General features: G+C 35.1%; 1 protein-coding gene across 1 annotated transcript in view; it reads right to left on the bottom strand.

Annotated features, from left to right (window-relative positions):
- The window catches only part of LRP1B (LDL receptor related protein 1B), a 749,025-nt gene that overhangs the window by 192,225 nt on the left and 539,343 nt on the right, over positions 1 to 17,457 (bottom strand). The window contains exons 33-35 of the mRNA XM_054208041.1: positions 8,645 to 8,785; positions 6,672 to 6,797; positions 4,780 to 4,911 (exon numbers count right to left, since the gene is read on the bottom strand). Of these exons, the coding sequence (XP_054064016.1) occupies positions 4,780 to 4,911; positions 6,672 to 6,797; positions 8,645 to 8,785 (399 nt within the window). The remainder of the gene's footprint in view (positions 1 to 4,779; positions 4,912 to 6,671; positions 6,798 to 8,644; positions 8,786 to 17,457) is intronic.

Below are 17,457 nucleotides of genomic sequence, written 5' to 3'. Positions count from 1 at the left end.
CTATCTAACGTGTTTACCAACTGGATAACACATTCTACAAGTGAATTTTATGTACTTCATATTCCATTTTAATTCACCTCCATAAGAATAAACCACTTTGTATTCATACTATGACTATTTAAGTCATCCACGTGAGCAAGAATCCACATAACAGCTTAGAAACTATTATAAGAACACAGAGATCTCTGTGGTTTCACTTCCATGACTAAATTTTAATGTATATAGCACAACTGACTTTGCAGTGCTGTTTTCTTAAAAGAGTTTTTTTCAGTAATCCAAAAATTCAAACAACTGGATTACCTGGATTTGCTTCCAGATAATCAGATGTTAGAGATAAAACAAATTTTAAAAAAATCACATTTCCCTTTAAAATATGTCATTACACAAAACAACCATTAAAAGTCTAAATTACTAATTTACTTTCTGTAAAATGCAGTGGTTTATGACACAGCTTTGTTTTGTTAATGATAAACATTTTTCCTTAGTACACAATATACCTGACCTGAATATAAACAGGTACAAAGCAACTAATGTACATGTACAAAAAGGGATGCTGAGGACACACAAAATCATGGAGCTGTGCAGATGTAACTTCAGAGATGTAAAAACACTTCCCAGTAATGAAGTAAAACACATCTTCAATATAAATATTACAGGCAAAACTAATTTAACATCCATCAAATTGGATTTTTATTTAGTTGGTAGCGTTCCTGTAAAATGACCAGAATTTTTAAGTAGAATGTATCTGTTCTACAAACAAAAATTATGTAAGTAGTGTTGGGACTGGAACTAATCAGGGAAACTCGAGCAATATTTGCTGTGCTGAAGAAGTTCTCAAAGCACATGCAGTTCACTGCTTCTAGAAAAGTATCCTTAAAAGTAAACGCTAACAGCTTGAGTATGCTAAGATAATAATTACCCAACCATACACTGATATTAAACCTCAGCTAACACATCATTTCCTCAAAATTCTCATATTCTTTTATGGTCCTACGTCTTAGTTGTCTACATTTTGTATCCTGAATTAAATCTTCGTTAAACTTAGTTGTAAAATGCATTGACTATGACATTTCGATGTAATTGTTCAAAGATGCTCCAAGGGGGTGGGGGGGGAATCTTTTTTTTTTTTCACCTGAAGTACTGATAAAGGTTATTTATTCACAGCAATGCAAAACTTTTCAGACATTATGTTCTTTCTAGACATTACACTGGAGAATATTGTTTTGATTTTTTCAGGTACTTCATGGAAGCTTAAGAAAAAAACCCAAACCACTACACTCTCTGTACAGTGTGAAAATATCCAAGCAATTAGTTGTCACCAAACTAATAAAGATGCCTGTGGGTTTCAAATACAGCATTTACTGAGTTTCAGTTTACACTTGGATACAGATGGTATGATCCAAATGAGAAACCCCTCTCATTTTACGGATACCTCCCACCTAGTACACACCTGTACGTACACCATGGATACCAATGCCTGGAGGCACAATGAGACATGAGTAAGAGGGGGACAGAAAATGGAGACAAAAGTGTGGAAGAATACGTGACAGAACACCTCTGGGTTCCCAGCTCCCACCAAGTTCAGCAAAATTCAGTAAGGGAATGGGAAGACTCTGCTTTTCAAAGAGGTAAAATCTTGCAAATCTTAAGCTGTTTCTGCGATGAACTGCTGCAGAACTGAAAGGGGCTCAGCAATAACACTGTTATTTCAAAACTATCAACAATTTTAGCTATTACTCCACCTTTATGGAGGCTTTTCGGCACTAACGAAAACATTCCTGTAATCACTCCACATTGTACTTTAAAAAGACAAAAATGCTACTACTCATTAAGTAGTTTGTACCCTCTAAGTTAGTAAGAGTTAAGATAGCGTCTCCCGATGAACAGGATCACTTTCTTGGAGACTGTCCTGCCTTCAGCTGGGATGGAGTTAATTTTCTTCCTAGTAGCTGCTGCGTTTTGGATTTAGTAGTTCTACCCATCAATTTGAAGACGATCAAATTACAAATAAACAAATGATGATGATGCAAATAAACACAATGCTCTCGTTTCTTCAATACTTAGAATGCCTTTGGTGTCTCAAATACAGTAGTGTCTCTCTGCCGTGCAGATTCTCCTCCAACCAGACCAAGCTTACGTACGGAGTACCTCCCACCATGTGAAATAATGGTTACAACAAATGCAAACCAGGTACTAAGGAAAAAAGTATGATGAACTTCCTGGAACAAGGTTGACAGGAAAAAACAACGGGCGTTTGCATTTGTGAAGAAGTCTTCAGCAGCAGGGAAGAATCAACGCCATTGTCTTTAACAATAGCGAAATGAAAGGCTACTGGAATCACACTCAGTTTTATAAACCTACATCTTAAATAACACTGGCAACCCCATTCCCTAACAACTTCTAAAAAAGTCCAAAGGTCAAAACTACTCTTGTAGTTCTTTTATGAGAATTTAGAAATACCAAGACATTTTTTATCCTAGCATTTATCCTAGCGCATTTATCTCCTAGCTCTTTCATGTCTGCAAAAAATATTGCTGTAAGTCTTTTAACTATGATACGCTGTACTATGAGAATATGTTAATGTATTTTAGCCACTCTGCACACCTAAACATTACTGAGAGTAAATCAGAATGTGGGAATGTTTCACGATTAAAAATGAAATGCAACCAATAGTCGCTAAGTGAAAAAACCCAAGAATAAATCAGGTCCACGTGCCTTCTGAATCATATTTGTTCATCAAAGGTTTTAGGAATGAATTCAAAAAATATCAAACTGAGAAAAACAATTGCTTTTTAAGCTGCAATACTGTTGAAAGCTGAACTGTAACTTTTTATAACACAGTATCCCCTCGTGATTTCACTGCTACAGAAGATTTAGATTCATGTTTAGCAATGCATTTGTCACTGTCAGTCGTATTCATGTTCCCTGTACTGATCATCACACAAGTGGCAAACCTCACTCAACTTCATCCTTCCTCAAATCTCATTTTTCCAAAAAGCTAAAATTTAGTACATGCATCTTATCCTTCCAAAATATTAATTTGATATCGACTAGTGAAGTCCAAACAAAGCTGTCTAAAGTAGGAGCTAGCATATCCTATAAGTAGACTATACTAAAAAAATCCCAAAAGCAAAGGAAACACAAGATGCAAAATCCCCAATAAAATCCTAGAATCAGTATTTTAGAACAAAAAGTTCAAATTTTAGATTTCTGTACTGCATGTCGTAACTTTGTAAAGCTTGCAAGACTTGAATTCAAAAATGGTATTTTTTTGAAGGTAAGTATACTATAATAAAAAAATATAATCCCTGGAAACCCAATCGCATTGTCTTAGTACTCTTTGTCACAAACAGACGTAGCCACCACTTCTCTATCATCCTGTATCTTTCCAGGAACAGATGGAATCAGCTGCATCATAGTCTTTCCCATCTAAGATATGCGTATAAAGGCATTGGCTTTTACGAGATTTTTATGTCTCAGTAGACTGTGACTGAACTATACCTAGGATATCATGAAAGCTCTGAACATTAGCTGTCACTGATTTGAAAGCAAAATACACAAGTATGAAGGCACTGTTAAATGTTGAGTGAACTTTAGATTTTGCTAGGCAGAGTAGAGGTGCAAGAGCATCAGTGAAGAACGGAGACCAAAAGAAGAGAAGACTTCAATGAATTTAACTCCTAACCCATTAATAAAAGTTTAGCGATATTTGTGTGATGAAGTAGACAAACAAGCATAAAAAGGTCTGGTTTCAATATGAAGCCATATATTAACATATACTTAAGCAAAGACTTAGGCTCTCTCAATGCAGAATTCCCAGGGAGAAATTATTTCAAAGTGAAAACCAATGGAGTATGACAAAATAGTTGTACGTTTCAGGCAGCCAGTGTCCATATATATATAACATAGGTAACTTAAAATTTTATTTCTAAACTGCTAGTTTGTAAACTCAATGGGTAAAAAAGAAACAGCTCATGAGAAAATTGGTTGAGAAGGAAGGCTGGTCAAAGACTCAACGGGTTGAAAATATGGAGATATACAAGATGTCCCTAGAGGTATATAAAAACCGTGTAGATTTGGCACTTCACGGCATGCTCTAGTGGCAGAGATTGTAGGGTTCTTTTTGTACGTGTATGGTTGGACTCAGTGATCTCAAAGGTCCGTTCCAATCATGAAGATTCTACAATTCTGTGATTCTGTACACTCCAGTGGAATGGTACATAGTACACTTAAGATAGAAATGCCTGTTCTTCAGGCTGTTAGAGCATCCGCTACTAAAAGGAAGAAAGAGATAGAGAGTTGGCTTGTAGGCTGCAGTGAAGTTGCTGAGCTTTACTGAACAGAAAGAAAACAATCCCACACAGCTGCCAAAATCACCTGCTAGCTACAATTCATAGGACTAAGAAAATTCAGGGGAAAAAGTGTCATGACAGGAACAAGCTTTTTTCTATGAAAATGGAACTAATGAAACCTGCTTTCCTATGGATTTGTGACCACTTTCTGTAAAAACACCCGTTTCCTACTCAAGTTTTCAGGGATGTCTCCACTGAAAACCAGCAGATAGTGCTGCTAAGGCGAGCTACATATACATAATACATTTTTCTACTTACCGTAAATAATAAACAGCTGGAGGTTAACGCTGTAACACACAATCAACTTCAAATTCCTTTAAATGTAGTTGTAACTACTTCGAAGGTTTAAAAACTGGGAACTTAGTTCATTTATAAGAATAGTATACAATATTTACCATATATACAATAAACTATACATAATAGTTACCTGCATGGAAGTCTACGCCCACAGCAAATGAAGTTCCAGATATAGGCATTAAAGCATCCATTTTATCATTTGGATCAAGAGGAATTCCTCTAATTCCTTCATGAACAGAATACATAAGAAATGATTCAATGCCTATGGGAAAAATAAAATAGCCAATGAGAGCAAAGCAGAGACTTCCCCAATTAACAAGACTTGAGGAATTAACAAGTACTAGACATATTTTTCCAATACTGATCCATAGTTTCCAGAATGGTAACTCCACCTCTTTGAAAAAGCATCCATGAATTATTATGGTGTATTTCTAAGTAAACAATAAATGCAGTCTTATAAAGAGAAAGGAATCACTGTCTATTTCAAGCATCACCTTATAATTAAGTAATTAGCAGTAACGAAAATTAAAACTTGAGAAGAAAATGTTTTTGAATTATGAGAAATTTAACAATATTTTCAGTGCATGTTTGCACTTTCTGAACATATTCAGCAAGAGACAATTTTAAAGAACTTGTGGAAAGAAGGACTCAAGACTGTAAATTGTCTTTTGAGGCATGGGAATTATCTCCCCGCATTTAGTCATGCACACTTCCTTCCCAGACAATAGAGAGAACAATGCAGCTGATTCATTTTAAATGTCTACTTTTGTGTTAGATTAATCACACTCCAGATCCACCTATTTCCATTAAGTAGGAAGAAATTCTAGTGCTTGCAAGTCTTGCTCTGTAGTCATTCCTGGTTGAGATGAATCACACCTAATTGTTGACAACCAAAATTAGAACAAATACTTTGTTGCCCTAATCCTTTCATATATCAGAACATTTCCTAAGTCTAAGGGAAATTACGCAGCGTGACAATATTATTGAAGAAGTCAGTCATATTATTGAAGAATTTTAACTACCATTCAGAAAAAAAAGCTCCTTTTTCTTCACACCAATTCTTTGAAAAACGCTTTCTTTGTAAGGAGCTAACTAGTAGAAACCCTAGGAATAGGGACTAAAAAGTTTCAGGTAGAGAATTAGAAATTATTCTTCAAAGCCAGAAGAAATCTAGCTCACAAATGAAAAGAACAATGCTAAACTAGTGTATGTACAGAACAGTACTTGTCAGCTTTTCTCCATGAGTTTTCAAGACAGAATAAAAATGTTTTTGACTCATGACCTCTCTTTAACTGAAGGAAAATTAAATCATAAAAAGATGTTATGTTCTAGAAAGTAGTATAAGTAGACATAAAGGAGGAATACATTTCAAATACACAACTTCCACCTGTTTTACCTTAACCCACAACTGACAGTTATAGATATCTGAAGAAGTAATTGTAACAGTAAAAATTACTATTTTGAAAACAAATAAAAAACCGTTAAGAACATGTTATTAAATCACATATGAAAAGCACTGAAGAAGAAAAGCCACGTTTATGTTGCTTAATTCTGCTTCCATGTATACTTTACTATTATTATAAGGTAGCAATCCCTCATAGGAATAAAAAATATTAAATTTATGCAACTCTAAGGCACCTTGACCATAAGGCTGTTTTGTATTATTCAAGGAAAAAGTAAGACTTTGGATGTAAGCTATGTTTTGATCTTTTACATATTTATACTGCTATTAACGATGGCTCAGATGGTTTGCTTTTCTGCCTATATTTAAAAAAACAAAAAACAAAAACCAGAAAAATATTCCTCAGAGTTTCTATAAAGAGCTATGCAGATATAAATAAAGAAATCAAACACTAAATTTAAAGTCTGTCCTAACTGAAACAGACACGTCTCTGTACTGCTTTAATGAAGCATATTAAGGATGGTTATTTAACTTAAAATTAATAATGAAAGTTTATTCACTCATTACGGTGTTTCCATAAAACTGAAGTTAGTTAAAACAAGTATTAAAAGGCATTTTACCTTTGCACGCCATGCGGTTTTTTTGAAGGTTGTAGCCTACTGTACACACACAAGTCCTGGTGGTTTCTGACGTTGGTAAACAAAGCTGGGAGCAGCCACCATTGTTTAACTGGCAGGAATTGCTACCTATAACATGACGGGACAAGAGACAAGAGGAAACAAAATTTGAACACTGCAATCCCGACTAAAAACGAGCGTTGGCATCCATTTATTAGTATTACCAAAACCAAATTTTGTTCAGCTGTCTTTGAGAAATTGAGATATGCATAAAATATTTCAGGTTAGCTACTGGTCATGTACTCTTCCACGCTTCACAGATATGCTCCGATGTGATCTCACAGATCCACGCCCCTACTTTTAAGTAATAGATGAACACTTTTTAATAAGATTTGTAATAAACATTATACACAGTACAATAAACACATCTCAGAAATTTGAAGCTTCGTGAAGAAACATTTAAGTCTACTAAGACATTCAAGGAATTAGTTGATTACAAGTTACCATGTCCATATGAATCAGAGTGCTGCTTGTCACATTTCTTTTTGTATTCCTCATTTTGAAGTAGAAAGCATTTCTTCATCTAAAATCATAAATGTTTTCTAACAATCCAACCATAAAAATGGAAAAGACAGGTGAGGTTTCAAAGCCTCAGGTATCCTCAAAGGGACAAATTGTAGAGTGAAAAAAAAATAATAGAAATCTAGGATGCCAGATTTGTATACAGAGAAATCTGTAAGTGCCCTCCTCACATTTGCTCTCATGCCACTTTGATTTAATGAAATGCAATATGCATACAAAATATGCAAAGATTCTTTAAAAAAAAAAAAGTGCAAGTGTAAAGTTGAATCCCATCTACAGTGTTTAATACTTATATCCCAAACCCTTACATTGCTCTGTCAAAATATAGATCAGCAAGGTGACATTTCACCGCGCAACTTCAGGGCTCTCGTTATGGTTAAAGTTCAGTAGTACAAAAAGACAGAACTGTTCCTTTTCTTGACATTTTACAATGGAAGATGCGTATTGATGCCTGAGACACCAGATATTGCTAACGTTTGGGCACTCATGAGGCTACCTGTATGTCTCCATGGTAGGGAGTTCAAGCATTTTAAAATGATGCAAACATTACTGGATGCCCAAATTTTTATTACATACTGTTCCACCACACTTAAAACTAAAGGCAAGACTGGCAGAGCACCTTTGGTGTATCCTAGATTAGGTAAAATGGCAAGTGTTCCCAGCAGTGCTCAATATGGAACTGAATTAATGTACTCTGTACAAAGACTACTTATTGTCCACCAGAGATCAGGCAGTTTAGCTCCATCCTCTGTTCTTTCAGAAGCCTCTCTGCAAAATGTAGATCCCACGCTCATCCCTTTCAGGGCAACCATCAATACTTTGAAAATAGCTGGAATCAGAAATAATCTCTTTCTAAAGAATCTCCCAAAAGTCTTCATCTCTGATCTCCAAATTCATAAAACTGCGTGTATGACCTCAAATTACACTTTTTCATATTATCTTAGCTCCCACTTTCCCAACTAAGTTTTGCCAGTATTAGCAATATTCCCCCATTTTTCTCCTGTCTCACTTTTGATTTATACTACTGTCACCAAGAATATTAATGAATTCTCTCATAATACTTCACTTACTTAAAATTCAATAATTTGAGATGAGGTTCACACAATAACTGTTTTTTTTTTGACTAAAAATTTTAAACTTAGATTATCTCAAACTTCACTATAGTTTAAAATTCAGAAAACACCTTATAAATTAAAATATATCAGGCAGATATTCTAAATAAATTACCCCATTATATTCAGTAATTTGTTCAATAATAAAATATTTTATATTATTTTATCACTGAATTACAATGAAATACATATTCTTTTGTTCTAGCCACATTTGGAGAATAACATGCGAAAAGATACCAGGCAGTCTAAAAGCTGGTTAAACATGCTTAAAATTTAACATACCTTGCTGCGCTGCTTTATCATACACTTTCATATGTACAACACCTGAAGTTTTGTTTCGCAGGACAGTTGGGTTTCTTCCATCTTTTTTGTTACAGGTACCGATCTGAGCTAAGTTCTGGTCTGCCCACCAAAGCTTCTTATCTGTCAAATTTTCAAGTTATAAAAATTAAGAGGATCACTACCAAATTATATATGTTTGCAACCTAAGGTGGGAAAGAGCTTTTGAGGTTAATTCTCAGATCAATTTAAAGGAAAGTTGCTCAAAGAATAAATAATGTAATTTTTTTTTATTTTAAAAACAGAAATTTTGGATTTATAAATTTTTTTTTTCTCTTTAGGTGATAGGTTTTCGCACATTTTTAAGTGGAAAAACTGAATTCCCAATTCAGAACTGAAAATTACAAAACCTTATTCACAGATCATAAACTACTGCCACACTGGGATTGTTCTCAAACTTTGCTCTATCTGTTCATTATATACATAGAAATGACAAGGACTCCAGTTCCAGGTTCTCATTGCTTGATTTCAATGTTTGAATTAATAAGTATGACAGTTATCATAAAAATCACTAAGGATCTTGTTACTGTCTTAAAGAAATTATTAAAATTACCGACTTACATCAATAAAAATTTTTTCCATCATAATTTACATAAGATTTTAAAAGAATAGAAAAAAAAATGAGATCTGCTATGCACATAAAACTTCAAACCATCCTTCTCCACCCACACCTGCAGAATACTTGAATCACAGGACCGGTCAAAAAATTATGACAGAATTCTCACTTGCTGCACAATTGCAGTATGTGAACATATTTTTCAAGGGTGGGATTTCAGGTGGCTTGGTCATAAAGATTTCACTTAAATTCAGCCAGGATTCTAAGTGATATGAGGATAGAAATTCTAAGCTTGGTCACATTGCCGTGGCCATATTGGTTACTCTGGATGGTAAATTTTCATTAAAAAAGAGACAGAAATGTCAGTATTAATGTAAAGATAAACTTCATAACAATTTAAACAACAATGTACAAAGACAAGCAATTTTAAAGACATTTTAAGAAACTGAAAGGTATACATGAGATCTTTATTCTCTACTTCACTCACGTCACTTCAGGAAAATGTTATTTTTGATGCCCCATTAATGTAATTTAAATATCAACATTAGAGATTGCTTTAGTTTTGTTCAGAAATATACAGAAATTCAGAAATGAGACTTTGACTCATTACCTGCTGGAATTAATGAGTCTCTTCAGTTAAAGAGCTTGATAGTCTTTTATTCATTTAATGAAAGCTAGTAAGATGCCGCCGTGTTAATTGTTTACAATTTTGTAAGGTAATAATCTTTACTACTTTTCTTTAAATCTGTATTGGGGTGGTATTCCTACCAAGTTTTGAATATTTCATGTTTCATACCATCACTTGATATTGTACAAATGGGCTATAAAATAAGTCACAAAAACCACAAAGCTAAAAGGAAAAAGCAAGGACGACCTATCAGGAAACACAGCAAGAAGAAATAAAGCAAACAGAAGAAAAGAATATTAAATATACTTTTTTGAAAGCCTTCCCAGCACTTCTCATAGAAAATCTGTATTCCCTATTGCTAAGGCTTGGAAGACAGAATAGGTTAAAACGAGGGGAAAGCAGAAGAAATCTACAAACGCCTTTCACTCTCTTGGTATTTCATTCTGCGCATATAAAAGGCCACATTTATTAGCTTTACTGTAGCTCTGAAGGATGACATCAAGATCATTGAACTGCTTTTTACACCAGCTACTTCCTGTCAGTGTTTGGATGAAGACACCAGGGTGACGATGGAAAAGCTCTATAGTATGGCACTGCTACTTGTAATGGCCATATTGTCAGGGACCAGAGTCGAGTGTCACGAACCGGAGGTGCCCAAGGACTGCTCACCCTTATGCCATATCTGAGACTATCACTACTTAAGAATCAGGGTACCGAAATCAGCCACAACATGCTTTTGTGACTTGCCAAGACTGAAAAAAACCCAACCTTTAAATGTCATAGAATCACCTAGGTTGGAAGGGACCTTTCAGATCATCTAGTCCAACCATTGTCATTGAACACTCAAGGTGGAGTCATTTGCTTAATGCTAACTAACATATTCTACAAAAATAACTTCCATGAGGTACATGGCGATGGTTCAGTTTAGAGGCAACTAAAGAATACGCTGATATTGCAAGAGCGGTTTTCTGAAAGGCAAGCAAACTTTTGTCAGATGCCAAAGAATAAGCACAGTAATGATGCTCACTGTCTAATTTTAACAGACTAAACACTAAACACTTGAGAACTTAAACTTGCTTCCAAAACAAGAACTCAGCTAACTTATAGCGACTGAATGTCACAGTGAAGAGCTCCTTACCTAACCAAAGCAAAGTCCTTCAGCTGTTTTTCCCCTTATAATATAATAGTTGCGTGTTTATCATAATTAATTTCAGCCAGCTTGTTCCCATTATTCATCAATCTCAATGGTTGCTGGAAGCAAAGCAAATCAGTCCTTTCCTGTCTGGGTGAGACTGAAACACAGAGCATACCGAACACACAGAAAACACTTAGCCAATGCTAACTCTTAATGACATCCTTCTGTCATTGATAAAAGCATTATTTCAGCGAAGAACTTCCTGATGGTTCTAGCTGTAGACAAACAAATTCAATGCCAAGCACTGCCAGCTATTTCTATCAAGTATAATGGGAACAACACCATCCCATATTCTATTTTTCACAGTAGAGGAATGAGATACTTCTCCTAGAAAAACAATGTACAGAGCTAGCACAACCTTTGTCAAAATACAGATTTCCTTTTGAAGTGAAACCGAGAACACGCATATGCCATGCTTCCTTGACAAACTCAAAAGCCACCCCATACAAAATCTTGTCTGACCGAGCCCCATCATACTGCGAAAGAGCGGAATGATTGACTGGTTGAATCCCTTCGGTTTGCTGGCAGGCAGATGGCCACGCAGCACATGTGCTGGCCGGCACCTTGCTTCATGTGAGGCTCCAGAGCGGCAACAGCCTGTGCTTTGTTTTGACACAGAGAAGATGGGGAACAGAGTGGAGAGAAAAAAGGGAAATTTAAGGAACATGTGAAGAAAACTAGGTATTCTGATAGCAAATTGTGGAACTGTGAATGGGGACAGGCTCTACAAATTCTTGCAGTAGAGACATCTGTTGTGCAGAGGAGAAACTGGAGGGAGGTCTTAGGGTGAAAGAAGACGTGGAGTATTGCGCTCGAGGTATTATGGAGAGAAGGTTATAGAGAGAAGCTGAAGTAACGGTATTACTACGATGCAGGAGACCTGAAAGCAGTCTTCACCAGTTCTACTTTTCCAGCAACAACTGCTGATTTGAGGCTACTTCCATGGAAAACTCTCAATTAAAATGCCTAGTTACATATGGAAATTCTACTGACTTTACTCTAGGGAAGAAAATTCATTTTCACAAGTGAAGAAAATTGCTTGTAATGATAAAAAACATTTTTTCATTAAAAACAAATTATAATCAATAACTAAGAAATCATGGAAAAAAAAAAAAGAAAATCAGCCTCTACCGCCCAATGCATCAGAATATATTTTTGAACAGCTTTGATATCAAACTCAAACTTCAGTGAACTAATGGGCAAACACTGACACAGAAACCACAGCCAGTCCTCTGATTTCAAGCCTTTAACACAGTCCTCACTCTCTCTAGAGTAGAGACAGATGTATGATGGGATGGCCTCAGTGTTCCAGGTGCACAAATAAGTTTCCCAGTTGTTAACACACTTCACAGTGCCTCGTTTCTCATTTTCCTTGAATGCCAGAACACCCTACCTCAGTCCTTAAGACTTAAGCCCTTAAGTCCCAAGATCTAAACAGAACGATGACCTCCTCCTGGCTCATTGTGGGTTATCCATTCCTCCTGGCTTAGTCAACTCAATCACCTTAGTGACTGGCCAACGCTCTGTAGCTCGCTACTTCACTATGGATTTTTAAGTTACAAATATAAAATTACACTTCTGAGGATTTCTCCTATATTCCTATATTATAAAGAAAGTCAAGCTATTTTGTTAGTAAAATTTAATCAATCAAATAAAATGTAGTTCTGGTACTAGCCTTCTAGGAAGTCTCAGTAAAGAAACAAGGTTTCATTGGCTCATCTCTGTTCTATTCTCTCAGTTAACAGAGCAGTATAATAATAAGTGCAAGCAAGTCCCTCCTGCTCTCAGTCTTTTGGAAAAGTAACTATTTTAAACAAACTGAATTAGCTAACATTTTAATATCATGTTACCTCAGACCTAGCTTTGACCAACCAGTCTTAAGGGCAACACAACGTAGTTTTGGTGCGGATGTTAAATTTAACCATGGAAGGAAAAACAACAGAAAAAGGAAAAGAAATCATAGCAGCAATTTGATCTCAACTTTTTCTTCAATTTGTCACATGTAGTTTCAAACTGGAACAATATAAATGGCTATATAGAGGCAGTAGCACATGCTTAGGTTACTAAGAAACTATTGCTTTGCAGTGAGTTAATGTTTCACTCATGACTACATTTAAAGTATTAATTACTGTGAAATATAATCTCACAGCAATGTTCTACATGAATAAAAAAGTATGAACAATTCCCTTTTTTCTCTAAATAGTTATGTATCTTCTATACATCTTAAATGAAATAATCAAATGGGGCAAGTCTGTATAATTGCAAGTTTAACATCATCAGCATTTTCATTTCAGACAGAAAAAAAATTACTGTAGATGAACCATAAGTAAAACCCTAAATCAAAAAAAACCTTAAACTTCAGGAACACTGCCTTTCCAACAGATGTTGTATATTAGCTGAATTTCTAGTTCATTTTCTTTTCAGTTAAATTAATTGTTGCCTATGCTGTAGTTTTAATATTTAAATAACTGATTTATAGAGCCAGCCAGTTGAGTGTTTCGTGATGAAAGCTGCAGATTTGAAAAATAATTTCCATTGCAGTAACTGTAAAGAGTTACTGCACAAAAGAAAATAAGCTCTGAAAATATCAAGGAAAAAAAAAGCATTTACTGAGTAGTCTTCACAGGTATATGATGAGACCACAATCTATACAACAAAAATATTCTGAATATAAAGACTTGGAGACACAAATAGAACTCTCCAGTGAAATCTGTGTAAAATATAAAGGAAATCTATCATCCTATGCATTCAAAGGTGGCAGAATTAACTGAGTGAAATGATCATCCTGTGATATCAATCTGCTAAATTAATAGTAGGTTGCATCTGATTATGCTTTTTAGCAGACAATCCTTAGAACAAGAAATTCCTGTGCTCAATTTTGATGGTGTGAATTATAACAGAAAGACAAATGTGAGAAAAGAATATAAAGGTGACTATGTGGCATAATCCATTAGTGAAATCATGGGAATTCGCCTTCTTTTTCTTTTTTCTGTGAGATTATGACCCACAATTATGAATTATATATTCTAAAGGTTTAGGATAACTTTTTCAAAGAAGATACTGTATGCGAAGAAGTGATTTCATTCTTCAAATCACCCATTTCATCATGAATCAGAATGGCCCATCAAACAATTCTGGTAATGACTGCTGTCTTGTGCATAGCATAATGCAACTTAACATTTCACATGTCCAAACTCATCCATAAATTTAGAGGAAGGAAGCAAAACACATACAGTTTTGGTGTTTTGCATCACTTCAAAGCAGCAATCAAAAACTTTGAGGCATTTCTTTAGTATTTAGTGCAAAAATTCATGCTTGGCTATGGTTCCAACAGTTCCCAAAACTGCAATCTGCTGACCCGCCTGTCTCTTTAGGGAAGGGAAATAAACAAAACCCCCAAATTACCAACTTTCCATATTCTTTTACTGACGGATGAAGGCATGGTGTGTGCTTAAATCAAGAAGTTCAATAACCAACAATTACCTACACCACAAATAGTCTCCTTTCTCCCCTTTAATACTGGTATAGAGCAAAACTATTTCTACAAAACCAACCGAATGTCCCATCATGTGGCTCTTTTGCTTACTGAGCTACTAAATGAGACTATTGCTACTTTTAACATACAGTTAACAGTATTTAGACAATTTCCATCAATGGTGTCAGGCATGTCAGATAATGAAGTTCTTCTTTCACTCCCTTCACAACACCAGAAACCGAAATCATCACAGCATAAACTCGTTACAAGTCCTTGAAGTACTTGACTGTGAATACAGAGGTAGTTTCCTATGCCGCCTATACGATCAAAAAGAACAAATCACTAGTGAATACTCAAAACGCACTTCATAATGACTCTTTTAACTTCCTCTTCCATCCTTGTTAAGATGGCACCTGCACAAACATTTAATTAAAAATATAGCTTACAAAAATCTTACTGAACTAGTATTTGTTCTTCTGTTACATGGAGGCTTTGTATGGTGTACTACAAGTTTTAGAAAGATATATGGATACAGTATGGAGAGTTCAATGAGAAACACAACCTGAAAATTTAAGTAAGGTGAAGCTGATGCAAATCCTGACAATTCAGGTATATTAACCAAAAAAAAAGAAAAAAAGCCCCACAAAAAAGCCCCACCCAAAAAAAACCCCAAACACAAAAACAATCCCAAACAAAAACCAAACAAAATGAAAACCAAACCAAAAAACCAGCCCACAAATTCTGAAGTACAGGTATCTTGAGGACAAACCTCTTATGAATACATGCCACAAAACATGAAACGGTCACAGCTGGCCAGTTATGCCCAAAGACCTAAAGAACACACGTTTTAATTGTTCAGAAACTGCTGGGTGGCCAATATATGCCACAACACAGCCTCACACCGAAAAACCCCAACATGTCACACTGCTATTTTTGACCACAATTCCAAGGAGAATTTTAGACTATTTCTCTCAGTAGATAACTCATCTGTGATTTCTAATATTAGGATGAACTAATCCATTTCTATATTCATTTTAAAATATACTAGGTGATTTTACAAAATGACGTGACTGTAGCATAAAGAAAACTTACTTTCACAAACTGGGGAAGAAATAACACTATCTGAAACCTTTAAATATCAACCTGAAGGTAAATCATTTTTCCTCGATTATGCTAACAAGAGTGTTGTTCGATCACTAATTACAATCTTGTTGCTGAAACTGGGTTATAATATACATTAAAATTGTTGTATTTATCCATTTTGTTGGGTAATTAGCATTAAGCGCAGCAACATATTGGGAAACAGCAATTTCAAATGCCCCAAATTGCTACACTAGCATTGTGGACAGTCCTTCGGAGATTTCAGGCAGTACTCTGAATGCAAATTTTGATGGGCCATTAGTTTTCATTAATGGTGGTTTGAGTATTTATGGAAGACAACTATGTACTGTACTTAGAACTGGGCAAATTGCCTAGATATATTTCATATATTAATGCTAATGTAATGAATGGTGTTACGGCAATTAGAAGACTGATGACTTGGAAAATTAAGGTGTATGTATTTGAAGTTTCGTGATCTAAGCAGCCCCCTTCACTTCGCAATTATTACATCCAGCAAAGTCAAAGCTCCCACCATTTGAGTTACTAGAAATGCTAATTTTGAAACTTTATTGAGAATAAAACAAAAATCAAATAACCAATATATTATTTAGCCACATGATGAAAGGAAATGGCATCATGACTATATTTTGGTAATATGAACCCACATTTTCTGTCTAAAATGAAATATTGCCATTGTTACTGTCTATTTTGATTTTTTGAAAATACACCTTGATGGCAGTATTCTATACAGTTTGTGTTCAAAAGACATTGTTCTAATATCTACACTCCCACTGAAAACCTCATTATATGCCTGATTTTGTTGTATTGCCGATTGTATTTTTTTTTCCTGAATTTCAACAGAAATAGCACTTATACACAGATTCATTCACTTCATGAAGTTAATCTATTTTATACTAGTAAACAACAACTAGAAAATGGTATTACTTAGCATCACGGAATATTTCCTTTGAGATTTTTTTAAAAAAAATCACCAGTGCACAACAAATTACATCCTCACTATATACAACCTACATCATATTGCTGTATTGTAGTGAAAGTAGCTGAATATTTTGTGATTTTGTGTAAACCATTTTTATGTGAGGACCTCATACAGAATCCAATCAATACCTCCACCAAAACTGCTGACAGGAGCCTTCAATACCTTTTTCTTCTCAGCGACAAACGTACAATAACTAATCAATACTTTTCTGGCAGTGCTTAGTTTATGACTCAGAGCCACATGTCATTCAAGAAAGAATACACCAGTTTGGAAATACATCAGATGTTGCTGCAAATTCCTTTGTAATACAAATCTTGTAATAGAATGGCTCTGCTCACCAATCCAGAAATATATCTAGTTCTCACCACGAAGGTAAATTTACAACCAGTTTCAGTTACAGTCAAGGAATCATTTTCATTAAGTATCTTGGAAGGCAGGAATGGGACTTCATGCAGAATGCCAAATACTTCTATATAATTTGATTACATGCAGACACTGGCTACCAGGAAAACTGCTAAAATCAGATGCTTCAAATGATATATTAAACTCAAACCTGAACACAAATATAGAAAGCATTTTCTTAATGTTGAAAAGAGTATTTCTCTACCCTAAAAGAAAATCAGCCGTTCTGTCACATGGAACACCCTGAGTTTCAAAAACAGTGGCTGTATTTGTTATCAATTTGTAAATGGCATCAGTAATGGGTGTTGAAAATTATGCATGGCATAGGGTGCTGCGAATTAGACAAGCTTTTAAAAGACCAGAAGAAAATTCAGAGGTTTTTGAACAAAATAAAATGAA

Source organism: Rissa tridactyla, chromosome 7 (assembly GCF_028500815.1).
Source record: "Rissa tridactyla isolate bRisTri1 chromosome 7, bRisTri1.patW.cur.20221130, whole genome shotgun sequence".
In the NCBI taxonomy this organism is placed as follows: Eukaryota; Metazoa; Chordata; class Aves; order Charadriiformes; family Laridae; genus Rissa; species Rissa tridactyla.
Note: the sequence above shows the minus strand (reverse complement) of the source record. Positions and strands in the feature narration are given on the sequence as shown.